The 20,713-nt window shown below is 38.4% G+C and overlaps 2 protein-coding genes across 5 annotated transcripts in view; one reads left to right on the top strand and one right to left on the bottom strand.

The window, feature by feature from the left end:
- The first annotated feature begins 286 nt into the window (after positions 1-286).
- LOC146451066 (uncharacterized) lies at positions 287-19,054 on the top strand. Its single transcript, XM_085099634.1, has 10 exons — positions 287-1,365; positions 2,762-2,985; positions 3,981-4,107; positions 4,224-4,759; positions 5,381-5,526; positions 6,054-6,093; positions 6,202-6,289; positions 6,912-7,424; positions 16,906-17,129; positions 18,908-19,054. Exons 1-10 carry the CDS (start codon positions 1,044-1,046, stop codon positions 19,052-19,054), a joined length of 2,367 nt encoding a protein of 788 aa, XP_084955760.1. The 5' UTR covers positions 287-1,043.
- Positions 19,055-19,537: 483 nt separating this feature from the next.
- LOC146451062 (uncharacterized) overlaps positions 19,538-20,713 on the bottom strand; it is a 35,235-nt gene continuing 34,059 nt past the window's right edge. For all 4 annotated transcript variants that reach the window (XM_085099619.1, XM_085099617.1, XM_085099616.1 and 1 more), the window contains one exon: positions 19,538-20,644. In XM_085099619.1, the coding sequence (XP_084955745.1) occupies positions 20,633-20,644 (12 nt within the window). In that variant the 3' untranslated portion in view covers positions 19,538-20,632. The remainder of the gene's footprint in view (positions 20,645-20,713) is intronic.

The following is a 20,713-nucleotide window of genomic DNA, read 5'->3' as shown; positions in this document are numbered from 1 at the left end:
TTTGAAGAAAGGAAAAGAAAACAATATTTTAAAGTCTGAGGTGGATGAATGTAGGTGGGCAGGAAACCTCACATTCTTTTCGCTTGATAAGTAAAACACAGTCCTAGATGAAACGCTCTAATGACCCCGTACGATTAAGTGAGGATGAAATTACCATTAAGTCAATTGTGGTTTTCCAAGTATTCATCGACTTGAAGAACGAATCCTTAACTTTCAGCAAGTTTTAGTAATATACTAAAACAGGCCGTCGACACACCAGTTGAGGACAATGACAGGAATACTTGAAATGTTCCTTCTTCGATGCGGAACTTTAAAGTTAAAAATAACTTAAAAGTTAATTTAAAATTCTCACCAGTTCAATTGTGGTTATAAACGTGAATCATTTCATGTTCTTTCAAAGCCAATGTTGCTGCCTTTCCATGGAAAGCCAATATTAAGACGTAATCAAGAGTTTAAGTTTCCTTATCTTAGAATAACAGCTGGTTCAGACACAATATGAAATGGCAGGGTTGTTTTACATATTCCGTCTTCGATATGAATTGTTTCCATTTCACTTTGGACCAGTGATGTTTTTGAAGATGATTATAATTGTCAATGTTCTTGTCTCGTCATCCCAGCTCAATTTTATTTTTATTTTCGGGTTCTTTTAAGCGACAGCTGGAATCTCTGACATGACTGATTTATAAATCAGTTAGATAGCGAGTTGTGGCACGTGTCCAAGTGTTTTGCTTTCACTATGAACTGGTAATATCACCGTATTTCTACGTAGCAGCACGTTTTGTTTCTAGGAAGCTGAAGCGATACATCGACAGGGTTAACAGGAAATGATAACTTGAGGTGTGATGCTAACAAACATATTTTAAGACGCATAAACAAAACAAATGACGTTCATATTGTTTCCAGACCACACTGGAGCCCAATTTTCCCTTTCCCTTTATGATCAAATGACGTTTTGTTTCAGAACCAGAACTGAAGAGAACAACACGACGCAAACAACAGACTTCATTTTGAACAACAGTTCCAAGGGTTAAACCTCACACCAAATGGCGACATTTAAGTTTTATTTTACAATAGTTATTTTTATTTATATGACTGGTTACACGACTTCAGAAGTTTTTGAAATTATCAGGAGAAGATCAGATGGGAACAACGGTTGGCAAAGCGGAACAGATTCATTCAGGATCAATCATTCGTTATTTGATCAAGATGCAAGCCACTACATGAATTGCGCGAAATTTAATGCTCAAGACATCAGTGATAGCACTAATCAGTGTCACTGTACGTGTCCCAGTGGCAACGCTACCTTGATATTCTTTAATAACGAGTGGAAGTGTCTCAAGAACTCCAGAGTTCGTACCATGCTTGGTGAGTAATATCGTGGTCATATGTAGGCTCCTTTCGTGGTCACTTGTCTTGAATCTCGGCTAATCTAGACAAAATCTTTAAAAGAGAGAGCTAATAGCATACAATCGGAATTTTAAAATCAGTAAGCCATAGAATCGTGTGTACAAGCGTTTTTGTTTTTCGGGTTGAAGTCCAGCCTAACTATATTTTAATTCTTGACAAGTCATATATGCTCTACGAAAGACCTTCGGGTATATTCTCCAGGTAATATTGTTCAAAGGGTGATTGAAATGTCTCATGCATATGTTCGTGATAGTGTATCAAACCAAGAGTAATTACTTTTTTTGCGCCAGTAGGACACTTCGTCAGAATTTAGATCAAGCCAATTTTACCGACTAATTGTATTATCGCCTACCCCATGGTATACGTATTAATAGTTAATAATATTTTCTGTTTCCCATTAATACTTATTGAATTAAATATCTTTAAGTATATATTAAAATGTTTGTAAGAACAGAATATTTAATGGTAATTGGAACATCTTTCTATAGACATTAGTCCAGTGGGCTTCGATATTATTCAGTCTTTTTGTTAAAAAAGTAGTAGTTTGTAACGAGCAAAAAAAATCCAACACTGAAACGTCGCAGAGTAGTATTGCAGTTATTGATAAGAAAAACGATACAAAGTGAAATATGAACTGAGATATCACTAAGAAATGCATTCGTATAAGTCTGAGCTCAGAAATCATTAATAACTTACGGAATACTCTCTTTAGGACGGTGCCCACTTTTGTTACTGTGCACACATTCTGCGCATCGCGAGATACTCTGGTCTCTTATGGGTGGTGCCTATTAATACAGGGATATTTTTGCGCGGTTTAAAACTATGCGGAAAAAGCAGAACTTAGCAAGTTCTCCTGGTATTTAGAAAGAAAATTGGGGGTAACCATGCATTTTTCAGAGATAATAAAGCTTCAATTTGATAAAAAATGCCATACATTTCTTTGTATTTTAGCACTTTTAAGAATAATTGTTGCTTAATTATCTCTAAAAAATGAATGGTTACCCCAATTTTCTTTTGGGATTCCAATAGCCCTTGCCAAAATCTGCTTTTCCCGCACAGTCATAAACAGCACAAAAATACTTCAGTATTTGTAGGCACCTGCCATACCGATTTAAAAGGTAAATAATGACGCAGCAATAAAATGACTAGCTTTTATTTACCGTCTTTTTATAGACAAATGGAAGATAGCGACTTCTGTTTTAATGCTTGCAATCCAAAGTTAAGTGGTTGGGAGATTGAAATGTTCTGTGATTCATGTTCACTCATCTTGAAAATAATCCAGAGAAAAGATGAGAGATTTAAATCCAATGTTGTGGATACTCATAACTTATATTTGAATTTTTTTTCGATACAGAATTTGATAATCAGAATGACATCTTTTTTAAAGACGAGACCAAGGACAGTGAATTAAGTATGCTGGACACCGGGGACGTCAAAAGAGTCTCTGTACAAAGAAAATGGACATATTGTGTGGTAGATCAAAGTTATTCTTGGTACATCGGATGCAATGGTAGCAAAGTTTTCCTCAGCAGCAGTCTGTTTGCAATCGAAAAATGGAGTAATAAGTTCTACATTAAGGTGAGAAAAGAGACATGAGTTAGCTTACATATTCCTCAGTCTTTATCAGGGCTTTCTATTTGTCAAAACTAGCCGGCTAGACAGTCTCTGAATAAACTGTGTCAATTTTAAGGACTGGCTCTACAACGTTTTCAAAATTCCATGACCTGAAAATGGTGTGCTCCACTTTAAAGAACTGCGAACACACCCGGTCCTACAAACTGGCTAATTCCATTTACCATATACCCGTCTGGGTCGTTTTTATCTTATTTTGAGGTTACTATAAAGTATATATAGTGACGGTTGCCTTTAACTTTATATTGATTATTTCAATAGTGTATGGCCCACAACACAACCCATAATCCCCAAGAAGGATTTTCCCTTTTTAGTAATACCAAAGGTGCCGGGAAAGTGCAGCCTAAAACATGACTCAGCGTTCACTTGTGAGAGGTGTAACCGTGCTTGAAGTACAAAGTAAAGCACGTTTGCTTCAAGACGTGACATATTATGCGAGGTTTACGGTTACAAGAGGTTAAACGTTTGGCTGTGACCATAACCGCGTGTGGTAGTTTTTCTTCATGCAGTTTGCTTTCTTGAGTCATCAGGACTAAACCTCAGTATCTTTGCACCCTTTTTAGACTTGCTTACATGTTGAATTCCGCTTAAGCCAATTCGCGGAACACGAGCAACAAAATCTTTAAACACCATATGTAAAGTGTTAAATGAAAAATTTTACACCCTTTTGGGAAGCTGCATTCAACACGTTGAGTTAATGTGACGTCCTTTAAAAGAAAGGTGTACTTGCAGTTGCTGAAATGTGGTCAGTCAGTGAGATTACATGTCAAAGAACCTATGTGATTGGTGTGATTGTGACTAGGTTTTTGTCATCCCCTTCCTTACATGCAAGAAGAAAAGCTTGTATTGGCTGTGGCTGAGACTGCTTTTAAACGTCTTTTTTTTTCGATTCTAACAAAGTTAGGATTCACCTATATTTAAGAATAGTAATTTGCTTGCAGGTAAACAGGTATGCACCAAACAAGGATCGGTTCAGAGGAAGGATCATCAGTCTAAGCATTAAATGCACCAAGAAAAGTGTCGTCTCTAAGAAAAGACTGCTTTTCAAATTCGAGGGAACAATCAGATGTAAGTTCTTATTACAGTGTTTGTTGGCTTGACAAAACTAATGCTTCTTCTCTCTGAAATGTTCCCACGGATGTATGGTTATACGAGTAACACTTTAATTGGGGTTATCATTCTAGGTTCTATGTCAATGGCAAACTCACAGCCTTCACTTCCAACACAGTCACTGGGGCAAACAGCAACAGCCACAAAAACAACAACACTGCCAGGAGAAGCAGCAGCAACAACAACAACAGCAACAAAAATAACATTTTCACTAACAACAAAAACTGTGCTCCCGCAAGCTACTCGGACGAGTGCCTCGGTCTTGCCGACCATCTCATCCATCCACCCGACAGGATTCGCTACTTCGCAGACCTCTTCTGACAGATTATCGACTGGCTTGAATAGTCCAAAGACAACCTCCGATACTTCTTCTACAGTCGTCGTTACCCAATCTTCTTTGTCCAATAGTCCATCAACCATATCCATTGCGCGATCGACAGTCTTCGAAACTTCACCGACAACTATCCTTACTTCACCTAACGTGCTCACCACTCCATCTACTCTCTCTGTTCCTCAATCGACCATCTCTAGAGTTCCAGCAGTTGCATCGACTCCACCACCGACGACTCGCACAAGAGATGTTCCACCTATTACACACGTCTCCTCCAATGTAAGAATTATATTACGGGCTGTTTTAAATGTTTCCAATTGCACCCTTTAAATATAGTTTACCCCTGTTGAAATTTTGTTTGCTGTTTTGTTTAAAGACAATTGTTAAAAGATAGCCTGGTTTTGAGCTCAGGTGTTTTATTTGCCCAAAACTTTTTTCCCTGCTCTCGTGAGCTGTTCACTACCTTTGGCAGGCAGCTGGCTTAAAAAACAGCACTCAACAGGTCGTAACAATGCCCCTAGCTACCAAAAACAATAGAGCTGGCGTACATTACTTCGTTCATTTGCATTTAAGGAGAAAAACGTCTCAAAAAAGGGGCATTAACTTGTACGAGAACCTTGAATGTCAAGATACGTTAAGTTATTTCCTAAAATTACATTTCTGAAAAACATCTTTGTGTCGGATTTGAGGTTGGGTGGAACATCTTAATTAATGCATATTGAAAGGAAAGGCAAATACAGGTGGCGAGAAGCAGGCTTTTGGAATGTGGTTTTGTATGGTCTGCAATTACTTCGAATGTGGTCGTTGCCATTGAAACTTTTCTTTTCTTAAAATTAAAAATATGTAAAAATTTTGTTATTTATAAAATAATCCTTTTGTAACCTATTTCCTTGTCTTTAGGTCCCCACCAATCCCAGCTCCAGCCGCGAACAAAGAAGAAGTGTTGATAGCCCAGAGTCTATAGCGTTGATCGCTAGCGCGGCCTCCATTGTACTTATTCTACTCAGCAGTTTTGGCTTCCTGTTTTATCGTCGGTACTATTCAAAGTAAGTGAATGCTAGTTCGAATGGAACTAAATTTAATAAAAAGATACATTTGTATAAATGACTTTAATTTCAATTGTTTCCACAAAACGTCACTAAAAGGTTACCTTTGGAAGAGAAAGGATTGGGTTTAATACAGGAACCTTCAAAAAAGTATTTAATCGTTATAATCAGAAATAGACTTTTCAGGTAAGTCCAATTCCCTTTGTGACCAATTATGCGCAGCAGGAATTGACGATGTAACATCACGTGGGAATTACGTTATGATTTCTACACGCCGGCCATCATTAATATGCCAAGATATTCAAGGCAGATCAGCAATTTCCCCTGTAGTGGATAATCTGAAACGTTTACCCTTATTGACTCGTTTGGGTCTTGTAAACTCTCTTAATTTCACCAAACCAATTTAATCTTACCAACCTTACCAAAAACCCACTCATTGAAGTACGTTAAAACTAGCTATGTAGCTAAGCATATGCACCACGTTCCATAAAGATGTCCATGGTATTTCGTATTTTATCCATTCACAGCAAGAGGCCCCGTTCAGGAACGCCAAGTGAAGGAAATAAGGTGAGAACGAAAAATTTATATCCAGTTGTTTCATTTGCTAATTCTTCTGAACCTGTTCGCCTGATCATTTGTCTGAGATGTTAATTGGGAATGTCATTGTTTTCCAAGGTTTCAATAACGATGAACCCGCAGACTAACTTAGCTTACGAGCCTGATGATCAAAACTTGTACAACACGCTGACCTTCAGGGAACCACGTAAGTGTATAATGTATATACCATTCCACTCCCTGCAAACAACACCTCAGTTCTGATTTATTTGGACATGTGACAAGGACGTCTTATTATACATAGAAATTTGTTACCAGTATGGAATATTTGCGCCTTAAAATTTTCCCATGTGCTGCCATTTTGAATTTTATGACGTCATATGGTTACCGATATGGTCAGAAAGCAGTAGCTCTTTCGTGTGGACAACCATTTGATTCCATAAAACATGGTTGTAAGGCCAATTATAGCCTGATTCTTGCTAAACTGAGGTATTATCTGCATGTTTTCCAATGAAATTCGAAATAGGCATTTCTTTCCAACAAGTTGACAGAAATTTACTGCAAACGAGGGTATCACCATTAAAGAGTTAATCACGCAGTTGGCTTTCTGCATCAGTGTTACATAAACCTGTTCACAGTAAACACAAGCATATTCCCATTTTGAACTGATCCTACTTAACCTGAATTGAAATGAATTGTTGCCCTTAAGAATTGATATTCTGTAGGTATTTTTGTTATCTTTCCAAATAGCAAAGCCATCCCGAGAATATTGTAGTTTCAACACAAATTTCTCCTTGTTAAGCTATTTTCTATTGATATGAATGTTTCAGCAATTTATGCATCCAACTACAAAGTACCTCACGTGCACCGAACAGCTGCAGATGGCGTACATTGCAACGAGAAGAGACAGACCGATGAAGGTGCTACTGGGGTGGATCACTACGCTCCTTTGAAAATCCCCGAGGAACATAACATTTACGGGCCAGGACTGAATAACGCAGATCACGACAACGAAAAAATGTACCAAAATTACAACTCCTTGTATATAGAACAACCAGTGTATAATTTTATCGAAGAATTATCCACATCGGAAGGATCCCTTGGGAAAGAAACACAGCCCATGTACAACGTTTTGGAGGGACCTTATCTTGATGACCTTGGTGGCATTCGTCATTATGGCACTGTTTCATCGGAGGAACCAGTTTATACCACTTTGGAGAGACCCTATCAAGAAGGCACCGAGGGTCCTTTTAATGTTTCTGAATGCATAAATGAACCAATCTACAACGTTCTAGACGAGGGACCTTATCCAAGCGTGCCAAGAGAGGATGATGTTACTTATGGTGCTTAAGGTTTGCAAGGCCCTTGGTTGGCATGACTATGAATGAGCTTCAAATAAAAATCATACCAGGAACTTTCATAAAGGTCCGGATTTTTTTTGTAGTATAAAAATTACTTAATCCACCTCACTTCTGTGAAATATGAAGACCACTGGACAAAAAAGAAAAAAAAAACCTGAAAATAGGTCTGGGAATATTCTCCAAATTTTCACAACCCAAAGTTCCTGCAGAAAATATGCCTGTTGCATTTCGGCATAGAACAGGAGGAGAAGAAAATTTCTAAAGACATGCAGGGCCGGCAGGCTTGTATCTTTGCAAATGAGCGTCCTATAGTACGCTTAGAATACGTCACAGTTTTGAAAAAACGAGACATGATCGTATCGAAAACATGAATCGAATGGTATCATTGTTAAAAAAAAAATGTATAGCAGAGGAAGTATTTGACTGAAAATAGTCCAAATCATGGTAAAGCTGTAAAATGGGATATATTAGTGCAGGTTTTGTCTAATTAGAATGTAGAAAATATCCATCTACCTTCTCCTCTCCCCACGGTCAAATTTTCGTGCTCTGCATCGCTGGGGTCATGAAGTGAAACCGTCTGCAAGTTTCTCCGGGAACAAATCCAGGTCCTTCAAATAACAGTTATATATTTTATGAATATTCAATAAAGGTGACTTAAAGAAGTGACAAGTTAGTATCACCATACCACTGATGCAATATATTATTAATATATACCCATTACAAAACGTCAAGCAAACAAATACTTTTAACCACATTTATTTCAATAAAAATAAAAATATTAGGACGTGTACAATGACATCATATTTACACTTATGAATGACATATATAAGCGCAACGAATGCGCGCGCGCGGCTGCATGTCAATGCAAGAGACTAAAATTACTTAAGCTGCGTTCGATTGACCGTTTTCTGGAATACGAATAAGTGGAATAGCTTTCAGATTTCTCTCTTTAAGTGAATTTGGGATGACGTTTCTGCAATTTTGTACTCCAGTAACTCCAAAACCTCTTATGAGGGATTTCTTGTCATCATTGTATGTACGTATTCCTTTTCCAGAATAGGGCCAATCGAACGCGTCCTTAGAAACATTAGATTCAAATGCACTTCTGGTGATTAAGTTTTTGTCAGAGTCGAAGTAGTTCGGTTTTCCCCCCGACACTTCTGAAATAATGTAACAACATGACGTGATCTTGATTAAAACGGAAGTGTGAAATATCAAAACAATAACGTAATGAAGGAAATACACTGCTGGTAACAAAAGAACTTTAATCATACTTTTTATCTCTTATTGTTCCGGTATTTTCTACTCTTAATTCAGAAGAAAGGTGACAGAAAACAAGAACTTAGTTTGAAGGTTTCCGGTCCTAAATTTCACAAGCTCATGGCAAATACTGTTTATAGAAGTTTATTTCCAGACATTTGTATTTGATTATCGACCAAACAAAGAGCAAAATCTCTTTTTATATTGTGCACTTGTGATAACGTAATGGACAGTTAATTTTAGTTTACGATATATTACATATCACAATTTTACAGCCGCGTTAGCCTGTGTTGACTATGCACTGTAAGTATCGTTGCTCATGCACGGAATATAACTAAAAAAAGATACAAATAAAATAAAATTCCAAATGGAACTTGTTTGATGACTGGTTTTGATCGAAAAATTAAAATAGAATGAAGAACTTTTCTCTGTAGTTCTTTTCGAGCCATTTCGGTTTATCCTGTGGCAATAGCTAAAATGTTTTAACACAGATCTTTTAACGCGGATTTTGAGCTATTGTTCAAATTCTTTTCCTCTAAAGAATGACATTGGAAAAATTCTGTAGCAATTACTTTGATGTTATTAAACGGTATATTCACTGGAATATGACGATTTTGGTGAACGTCAATGTGATTGCCTCAAACATACCACGACTAGATGTGTTTGGATATTATCAGGCACACACGTTTTTCCTGGTTCCATTTAAAGGGGAAGTATCACGCAAATGTGCTGTCAATTCAAAACCCAAAAATGTTTGTCTGTCAGCAGAAACAACGAAATAATTGTCAAGTTTGTTATAAATTATCACCCCAGTACAATAAAACTGTCGATTAGTGCCTCTGGTCAGAGACAGAGTAGGCCGGTTTGGATTGAAACTTGAAAAATGTAAGGCTAATGTTTTTCAAGTTCTCGCATTATTGTTTCCAAAATGCGCTAGATCAGATCACGAGTTGTTTTTTTCAAGAATTGAGTTGATCTCTTTCCTCTCGTCATTCTAGAATTATTTGGCAGCTGACGGAAGGTCTTATTTCATCATTTTTAACAAAAGGTATAAACAACCCATGATACTACCACTTTAAATAGTGAAATATTATAATTTCCAGTTATTTTAAGTTAACAGACGCAACTTATTTTCGAAAGTCTTATTTCAGTGCCCGGCCCCACTGGTTTGACGACGTCACTTCACGGTCGATTCTTTTTCCTGTTTTGGTCGCGACCAAGATTGTTCCAAACTTATCACAATGCAATCTTTGCTCACATACGGTATTCTCTCAGATCACCAAACGTAAGCCATATATACAGCTAATTATCGATATCGTACTGAATCCTATTTTTAATGATATTTGAAAGACACAGATGAAAAGTTTGGACGAGTTGGCCAAACGCTTTGTTGTTGAACACTCCAAATATAAGCTCTTGGCTCATGTTTGTTTGATGAACATTTAAGGGGGTCTTATTTTCGGTAAAGGCTTGTTATTGGAGGGATTTTTTTGGTCGATATTTTCAGGTATTCCCATCCAAGCCATCCATAGCCAAAAGGAAGAAGTTTGAATGTACTTATAAGTATCCGTAAGTTTTAATAAGGACACCATTATTCTAGGTCAAATTTTCCGCTAATGTAATGTTTAGTTGTGATAGAACGTTTGGCTATGAAAATCTGGCACAGCAAGCTGTTGTAATGATCTCACGATCGCACCTCTTTCCTCTTATCGTCAGAGGTTATCTCATGGGGATTTTGACGTTCGAGTGATTTTCCGGCTCAAAGAAAGAAGAAACCAGAATAATATTTTTCGATTTTCCCAAAACACAAGGATAACACTTAAACGAAATTGACAAAATATTTCAAGTTGTGACCAAAGTCTGTCCTTGCCATGTGTGGTAAAAGATATTTATAGTTTCCGTGCATTAGCATAGCAACTTTCCTTAAAACTGAACTACTATTTTTTGGGTTTCCATTGGTACAAGTTTCAAAGTGGTACTCAAGTTAGCTCGCATAGATTATTTAATGAAAAAAACAAAAAAACAAAAAACAAAAACAAAATGGAGAGAATACTTTTCATCAAGTAGCACCACTGCTATCACCTAAAATGGCATTAAGTTTATAGCTTTACGTCAACCAGTGGCCTCTTACCGTGCAATGATAAATTCAATTTTTATGATAATTTGCAAAGGGAAATAAAAAACAAATGTACTCTTTGAAGCGTACCGAGAAGAATAACATCAAAAGTTACTAAATTATTGAGACCCACGTTGTTATTTCCTTTTAAGCCACGGATAGAGAAATGACAAGTTCAAAGGCAAAGGCCCTTACCACACTGCTGACTAGCGTTTCGTCAGTCTTATTGAGAAAAAATTCTTACAAAGCGTTGCTGAAAAAGCGAGCAGTTGAAGGATTTGTCATCGTCACGAAATCAAGCGAAATGAAGACGATACTATTTTTTTCATTGATACTGGTTCACAACCATAAACTAATAAAAGTTTTCACAATTAAGAGAAACAGACACGTAAATCTTAACCTTCGGTCTATATCTTGTTGGGATTCATTTAATTTTCCCTACTTCAGCATGTAACCGAACAAGCATAGGCAATCAATATGGACCATTTGGTGGAACATTAATTAATGGCCGGCACAGCTGTGAATGTTTTTGCCCAAGAAATAGAAGCCCGGCGTTTGTTTTCCATATTAACAAATGGACGTGTCTGGACAACTTACAAGGTTAGGGATCTTCAAGGTAAGAATATATGCAAGTCGTCGTGTTGACAGAAAGTGAAGGATTTTTCTCTCTTTTTACTGTCAAGCTCTGGTGCATATACGTCAGTTGAATACTTATAGCCATCGTAACATGACTGAAAGCTGTCATGCAAATAGGACATTATATCTTATCTTAAGGACGGTGCCTACTAATACCGAAGTATTTTTGCGCGGTTTATGACTAGGTGGGAAAAGCAGATCTTAGCAAGGGGTATTGAAATCCAACAAGGGGTAGCCAGGCATTTTTCAGGTATAATTAAGCAACAATTATTCTTAAAAGCCGTAATATACAACTATGGCGTTTTTTCCAAATTGAAGCTTTATTATCTCTGAAAAATGCATGGTTGCCCCCAATTTTCATTTTGGATACCAAGAGCACTTGCTGAGTTCTACTTTCTCCGCTTAGTTTCAAACTGCGCAAAAATATCCCTGTATTAGTAAGCACCACCCATATGAAACCCGAGTATCTCCAGATGCACAGAACGTACGTATGCGCGGTAGCAAAACTAGGCATCGTCCTTAAACAAGATTATCTGTAAGGCACTATTAGTCAAGGGTACAAAATGGAGCAAAACACTTTAAATGATGTCCAATGTGGTTCCAGATTATTCTATGGCTATTTTAAGGACGGTGCCTACTTTTGTTTCTACGCATACGTTCTGCGCATCTCGAGATACTCGACAAATTGTCTTGATAATTGATAGATCGTCAGCTGGACTTTGCCTTGTTAACCATTTGCTCATAGGATACTCGTAGTCCATTCGTCATAGGCCGTGGATTACAAGATTATTTTTGCGCCACATGTAAAAGTATAGGCTGCTTCGAAAGATTACAGACTCTATGCTCAGGATGTACATACCTCTTACTGACCTCGTTTTCTCGGTCTGTAATGTAAGTTAAGGACCGAATTTTTTCCTGTTGATTTGTGGCCCGAGCGCGAGGGCGCGCGGGCCATAAATCAACGGGAAAAAACGAGGTTCCGTATACGGACCCGGAAAACGAGGCTAGTAAGATATTTATTATATCTCTGAGGTTAATCCGGAGCGAGGAGCGGGAAAGGAAACTTTCAAATTTAGCGGGCCGTATAGTAAAATACGACCCGCAAATTTGACCAATCACACCGTGCTACTAACTGAGAGATATAATAAAAGTAATAGCTTCGCGAGGTTTTGCGAGTCTCAGTTGTAAGTTATTGATATGATATTTTTAAAACCGACACAAGCTAAGACTGCAGCAATGCAACACTTTTCCATGCTGAAGCAAGGAATCCTTCCGTCGAGCTAAGTGCATTACGTAGAGCGGACAACCTGCGACATTTAACCGATTTTTCACGCGGAGGAGAGTTTGGCTGGAGATAGGCTCGATTTCCGCCGTCTCCCGGGTCCGGTCTGTTTTCCCGAACAGCGGCTGGTAATCGAGCCTAGGCTGGAGACAGTGTGAAGTGAACCTCGATTCGTCATGGTTGTGATGGATTCGCGACTTTGGTCAAGTCAGTATCTTACTTTAATGATGGAACTGTTTACGTTCACCGTTCTACAAGGTTATATTTGATCTATTCTAGAGGTAAGAAGTGATCTTGCCTTTAAAGGCACTAGATAACAACAATTGGAAACTAAGTAAATTTGTGACGCCCTTTCTTAACACTATAGAGAAACGGCCACTCTTTCTTAGCGAGTATTTGTGGTGTACCATTCCATTTGTTCAGAGAGCGGATAAGACGCTATCCAGCGGAGAAAATGTATTTGTTGGAGTACATTTTGTCCACTGGATAGCGATTTATATCCGGATAACAATCTGCTGCGCCGCAACAGATTTTGTGAATCTGGACGAGTCTCATTTCACGAATCGCCAAACTGGCTCGGGTTTCAAAATAATTAGCTACAATTTATACAAATGTATCCTGCTCCGATACCTTTTTGGGTCAAGATCTGGCCGGCAAATTGTATAAACACCAATGTTGTTGCAACAAAAATTTGCAAAACCTATATGCTGAATTAACGTGGTATAAATCACAGGTCACTCTAGCATAATATTTGTTGAATTTGCATATCAATTAATTTGGCAAAGCATAAGAGTTTGTACGGGTATTTCTCTTGGAATCTGGTAATGTGAGCAATAAATAAACATCAAATTATTAAATAATGTAGCTAAAACATTAAATGGTGTTGTTGTCTATCGTTACATTGGGTTAAATGCGTATTCGTACAATTTTGAGCCATTTTAAGTCTATCTGTTTTATACGTGTATTTGTTCATTGACAAGGTTGCGAGTGCGATATACAACTCGTTTGCAAACTGCCTCGAATTCTCCCATGAATCTCTTTTCTTATCCCACTCAAACTCCACGTCTTAAGAAAAGCATTACATATAAATCTTCTTATAAAAACCAGCCGCACATACCTTATCATTCTTGAGAACTAAACAACTCCACAAAATTACCAAAGCGCTTCAAAATTGCCGCTATGAAGTCCGTGAGTGACCTGGAAACCACATTGAGCGGTCAGCACTTGGAACTAGAGTCAAATTAAGCCCCAGTATGGGAAGGGCGAGGTGTTCTTGGTCACGTCACGGTTTTTGACAACAATCGCCCGGCAAGCAAAAAATTGAGTTATTTGAGTGAAATTTAATTAAGTTAAATTCTCTCCAACTTTAGCCAGTGAATATATACACGAAAACGCGTTTTTAACTCAGTGTAATGATAGGCAACAACACCGTGTATTTTTTTAAACATTATTTAGTCAGCAGTTATTATTCTTCGGTGACCTGTGTTATAAATAAACATTTGTGTATATACTGTGGCATGTCCGTGTTACTCCTCATTACGCCGGACCTTACTAGTTGCGCTCTGTGCAACGAGAATGGACTAGTCAACGAATAACACTTTATCTTCGCAAAAGGTAACACGATTGCTATCCGTACTATGGATTTCTTCTGTGTTAAGAGAGTACGGTGTTTTTTTACGTCCAGGTATTTGAGAAACAAACAAAAAAAACAAACAAACAAAAAAAGGAAAAAAACAGAAAACAACAACAACAACAAAACAAAAAAAAAAACAAACAAAAAACAAAAAACAACAACAACAACAAAAGAAAAGAAAACAAAACAAAACCTATAAAGAAAAACAAAAATATGGATGAAATATTCATAAGGTATTGACTGGCAAAGGGTTGTCACACGATTCTTACAATTTAATAGAAGTTTCACGCAATTAATTTCGACCAAAAGAGACAATAAGCGCTATAATTGGATTGCCGAAGGAGTGGCGGCCTCGCGCTTAGCCCAGTGCAAGGAGAAATGGTTGCTCGTGGGCCGAATCAGGTGTAACGTAGATCACGGGCTATGTATAGGCAAAAATAGGCCAATTCCGAGTTGCTATGATCCTCATTGTAAAAGCATGGCCACGTGCAAGGCTTTTCATTTGAAAATCAGTTTTTTTGCCTATGAATGAAGCTAATTTTTATTATAAAAACTTTGCACTTAGCTTAACTTTCATAATGAGGTTCAAAGCAACTCGGAAATGGCTTATTACAAATTTCGAGTCGAAAACTCAGACCATAAACTGTAAAGCTCCGTTTAATTTGATTATAATCAAAGACAAACTCTCCAGGCCATACAGTTGAATCTATTAAAAGGCAAATCAGGTCAAGTGGATCACCTCAGGTTAAGTATGTTTTCTAGAAATAGCGATTCAGCAAATGAGAAACACGATATTGAAAGCATAAATACATAACTGATGGAACGTACCGACTGTTTGGTACCAACAATGTGAGATGTTGCGAACGGTGTCGGTCGCTCCCCCCTCCCCACCCCCCCCCCCCCCAAAAAAGTTCAAAGTTTTCCAAAGTGGCGTTTCTTCTACGAGTTGGTCCAAAGTCATGTGACCCAGCATATGGCGAAATGACGTAAGCAAACTATAGGTGCGCATGCGCATGGTAGCTACACAGGGCACCGCTGGGGCAAAGCATGGTGATTGAAAGTCGCAAGTAGTCTATCGCACTTATGCACGAAACTTAGGGTGCGTTCGATTGACCTTATTCCGGAATAGGAATACCTACAACGAAGACAAGAAATTCCTCATAAGAGGTTTTTGGAGTCACTGGAGTGCAAGTCGGCTCTTAAATTAGCATGTGTCAGCGACAGTTTGCAGAAGTGTCTTCCCAAATTACTTAAAAAGAGAAATCTAACAGCTATTCCGCTTATTCTTATTCCGGGATACGGTCAAACGAACCCACCCTTAATCAATTAGGAAAAGACATCTTTTATCTGCAGTTCAAATTTACTATACTACACAGAGGTTGCAAAAAAACAAAAAAAAAATTAAGTTAAAATGATTCCGATTTGATCCATTAGTGGGAAATCAGTTTAAGTGTTTAAATAAATGTTACAAACATATGGTGGAACGAGTGAAACGGTCCTAAACATTCTAGAACGTGTTTAAAAGGAAATGTTATTTTCTATATGATTGTTGGTATTATAGCACACATTTAGATAGGATTAAGAACGGTGCATACTAATACAGAAGTATTTTTGCTCGGTTTATGACTATGCGAGAAAAGTAGGTTTTAGCAAGAGCTATAGGAATCCAAAAAGAAAATTGGGGATGACCACACATTTTTCAGAGATAATTAAGCAACGTACAATAATTAAAAAAAAACAGTGAAATTCATAGCAATGTATGACGTTTTTTTTCCACATTGAAGCTTTATTATCTCTGAAAAATGCATGGTTACCCCCAATTTTCTTTTTGGATTCCAAGAGCACTTGCTAAGTTCTGCTTTGTCGGCATAGTTTTAAACCGCGCAAAAAATATCCCTGTATTAGAAGTATCTCGAGATGGGCAGAACGTGTGCGCAGTAACAAAAGTAGGCACCGTCCTTAATTGTATGCAGAAAGAATTTCATTTTAGAGACATCATTAAAGTCGGTACGATCTTCATTCAAATCTTTTAAACAACGAATTTGTTGGCTTAGTTGACTTCGTTGATTTTGCACTAGCTGTAAAGACATTTCTTTTAGCATTTAATGACTTTAAAGTCGAGCAGAGTCCCGTTATATCAGAATAGTGCACGAGACGCAACCTTGTTTTTAGATTTACAGGGAAGTCTGATCATCACCGATATCACTTGGTTGATGTTCAAATCCGTGGAATAACAAATATGAGAGTTTAGGCCGCTGTTCAATATTATAAGACCACAATTTTCTTGTTTTTGTTTCAACAGTACCGCTTTTTGGACTGTACTTGATAAGCTAATATTTTGGATAGGAAAAGTTTGGAAAAAATCATGTCCACAATCACAGTCAGTAATGATAACTTCGTCAGTACACGTAAGGTCAACTCAACGAGACCGTTTTCCCTTTATGCAAGACATGACGGTAGGGGACTTGTGGTACAATGAAAATGCTAGTCAGATTATATTTGGTATTTTAAAGTAACGTTTCAGTGCGCAATTTATAAACGTCTCCCACAGTGAAACCACAAAAACCAATCCTCACAGGAACATCAATATCAGCGCTAACAGGGAAGATTCATCTTATTTCGATAGTTGCTTCCGTTTTTATTCACCGACTACATCCAGTTCCTATTCTCCAAACCGTTTTAGCTATTTCTTCGGCTAAGAGCGCTTCATTTACGATCTCCTCATCCATGCGTTTTGAGATGACGTCGACCACCCCAAGTGTAAGTATTACAGCAAATATTGAAATTATAACAAACGCCATAATTTCAAAAACTTAAACGCTTCAGCTAAACTGCAGCATGGAAGGTTGGGACCTGGGTGTATGCTGCAGCCAGTTTCAGGGCGCATTCTCTTGGAACAATTCCGACTATTCTCAATCACAGAATATACAGAATATCCGTTTCCAAAAGAAAGTAATTCCGCCTATTTCCATTAAATCGAAAACCTTCCCAAAAGAAGACAATTCGTTTTATTCCGTATAAACTGTATTCTGTTTATTCTGAACATGGGCAGAAAGAACGAAATACTATATTGTGTTTATTCCGAAAACAGAATAAGTCGCAAGTGAACAAGAATGCCGTCTTTTCAGTGGATTCATATTACGGAATGGTCCCAAAAGAACCCACCCTAAATTAGACCCGCAATCTCAGTAGAATTAGACTGATTTACCTTGGATTTGCTAACTACTAGTTTAAGTCCTTTTAAGGACCAAAGGTGCTGAGATTTTAACTTAAAGTTGAAATCTTAGCAAATTTGGGGGACTATGAGTGAGTTCGTTGTGATTGCATGATAAGTTCTAGCCAAGGTACCAAATGGAAGAAAGTAGAGTTGATTAACCCAAGGAGGACCTGGGCGAGCATGAAAATTTCACGGCGTTTGCATGGATCCTTTCAGGCCATTTGGTAGGATGAAACCTGTAACTCCAATGTATAGGTCAAACCGGGCTAGAAGTTTCAGCCTGGGATGAAAAATGTCGGCATGTGATTCTTCTTCTTCTTCTTCCTTACCAACTTTCTTAAAAGGAACGAATAAGTATGAAATTTGAAGTCACCATCTCAATCATGAACTGACCTTGAATAATTCCAGGTTCTCTTGAAAGCTCAAGCGGTAACAGGGTTTTTTGTATTGTGTGGCTAGGAAGCATGTTGCAGAATGCCTGTGTGGTATTTTCTTAATACCTGATATTAGGTTAATTGACAAAAATGTGTTTGATGTTACCGGAGTAAGATGGATTTACAAACGCCATTAATTAAAAAGATGACATAGATTAAATGAAGGAAGGGATAAAATGCAACGATTTGTTGGTCGTCGTTAAATGTTCGACGTTGAGTTACATTCGTATCATTCCATTTGAAAATCTTTTTCATTGACGGTCATCTTGCTGTATAAATTTCTTCTTCGATGAGTCACGTCAAAACTAGATGATGGTCGTCCAAAGTTGTGTCCGACCTGTTTTCACACTAAGACCTCGTCAGTCTGAAACGACTCGGTTCACTCAAAACGTTTTCCTTTTTCAGGTGTGAATAAATCATTTCTGGTCGCTCACCGTTTGACCCTTCTTGCGTTCGACGTTAGGAGAACGCAAACTATTTGTGTCGCTTTTTTCTAGATGCTGTGCGATTTCAGGGTTTGGGCGCCATCTTGGACTGGCTGACCACTCGCCTCGATTTTATGCGAGAGCTTTGAATGCACTTTACTAATCGATGACTATTACTAGTATAAACCTCGCTGTTGTTGTAACATTTGAAACTTTAGGGACTTCCCTTGCTTTTGGGAGTCCCTGACTGTGTAGCCTGTTCACCACAAAAGGTAACGGCCGCCACCGTGTGTTTTGGTCGCGTCGTAGTGACATATTTTCGGAGATTTCTTGTACAAATGATCAATATAAGTTTGTTTGGTCTATCTTCTATCACTTTCCATGTTAAGCTTCTTATTCGATATAAACGCATGTCATTTCAAGGCGTTTTTTAACATCATTGATCATTTTGTATTTCTTCAGGTTCCGACCTGGAGTCCAAGTTCAAGACATGAACGGAGTACAAACAAAGGTTCATCTTCCATTGGTGTAATTGCAGGCATCACTGGCTCTGTTGCTTTACTCGTTGTCGTTGGCTTCATCGTTTTCCGCCACTGCTGTTCAAAGTAACTAAATATCTTATCTTTGTTCTCCTTTGGCCTGCCTATCTCAATACCGAAGGTCGTGGTTGGGGACGGGAGGAAGGGAGGAAGGGTGGTGGGGGGGGGGGGGGGGATTGACGCAGTTCGTGTCAGTTGCCCATTCTAATATTTAACAAATAGATTCCATTTTGCCGTGCGTCTGTACTCTGATAACGCACACATGGCATCAAAAGGCGGTGAGGACAAAGAAGTACGCCACGAGCCGCAAGCGAGTAGTGTGAGTGATGTTCTTACCACGATTTCACGTCCCCCGTGCGTTATCAGAGTACAGATCCATGACAAAATGAAATCTTTTTGTTTTATACAATACTCAAGACATTCCGTGAGCGAGCACACGTTGACTGAGCAGAGTGTAAAACTTTCGAGCAAATTTCCAGAATTTCTAGACTACTGCACCTGCAATTGTGATCCCCTAAATTTGAGTAAAATCACAAAGAATTTCACAAACAACAATTTCAAAAGTAACCTTTAATCCTGAAGGAATTTCCCAGTGACCCAAGAAATCACAGCACGTCATGCGATTTTTGATCGATTGTCCACCATTACCAGACTTCTATCAGCGACATATTTTTAGGCAAAGATTTTCTTCCTTGTCACATCACAGAGTTCTTACTTTTTTAACCCCATTGAGGTTACTTGAAACGGTCTTTGTCGGATTTTCATCAGACAATTTTACTTTTCTGCGAAAATATGCCGATGTTTTTCCAGTACTCACCAAAACAGTTTCCAAAACTTTTTTTGACCAATCACTCTGGCTGGACTCTAGACCCTGCTGATCACGTGTGCCCGTCACACCACTCAGTGACGTCATTCGTGCGTCTACAGTCTAATCACAAACTCCGTAACACCAATCAAAACACGAATTTTAAACTGTATATTGTATAAAACACAATAACAAACCTCAATGAAGTAAGATGGTAAATCTTACAAAGGTCTGCGTCCCAGAAGGCAATCGATGACCTTCCTTGTACCGGTCACATGTAAGATACTTGTCACAGTCCCTTATATTTTCTTGCGTGATTGTCGAGATCGTATGCTTCGATCGAACAGCCGCCATCTTGATTTGTAGTGGCAAAGGCAACCTGGGGAGAGTGTCAAACTTACCGAGGGGCCTCTCGTTAGGCTGTATAGCGTTTTGGCGCCTCTCCCCAGGGTTGCGCTCGTCATTACAAACAAAGATAGCGGCAGTTCGATCGAAGCATACGATATCCACAATAACACCTGGAAGAAGGGAACTGTTAACATTTGAACCTCGATTTAACGAAGTTCCATGAGACTAGGGAAAATGGTTCGTTATATCGAGGCTCTGTTCCATTCATTTTAATTGGCCGGACTGGATAATATCGTTTGCTCTATCGAGGACTTTGTCAGTATATAGAGTTTCATTAAATCGCGGTTCAACAGTAGATACTGGACCTAGCAAATTGCCTAGCTCGGAAGGAAAGTCCCTGTATGTAGCCCAGTGGCTAGAGCATCTGCACGACTAGTTTACAATAGGTCACGGGCTCGATTAACTCTTCTCGGGTACTCAGCTTTTCTTTTTGTCTCACGGGCATACCTGCAGAGAAGATGAATATTACCTTTTGTCTTCTTTAACATTTGTGTTGCATATCCCCCCCCCCCCCCC

This window comes from Pavona decussata, unplaced genomic scaffold (assembly GCF_977016875.1).
Source record: "Pavona decussata unplaced genomic scaffold, jaPavDecu1.1 SCAFFOLD_403, whole genome shotgun sequence".
NCBI classification, from domain to species: domain Eukaryota; kingdom Metazoa; phylum Cnidaria; class Anthozoa; order Scleractinia; family Agariciidae; genus Pavona; species Pavona decussata.
The sequence above is the reverse complement of the archived record's forward strand: the minus strand, read 5'-3'. Positions and strand labels throughout refer to the sequence as shown.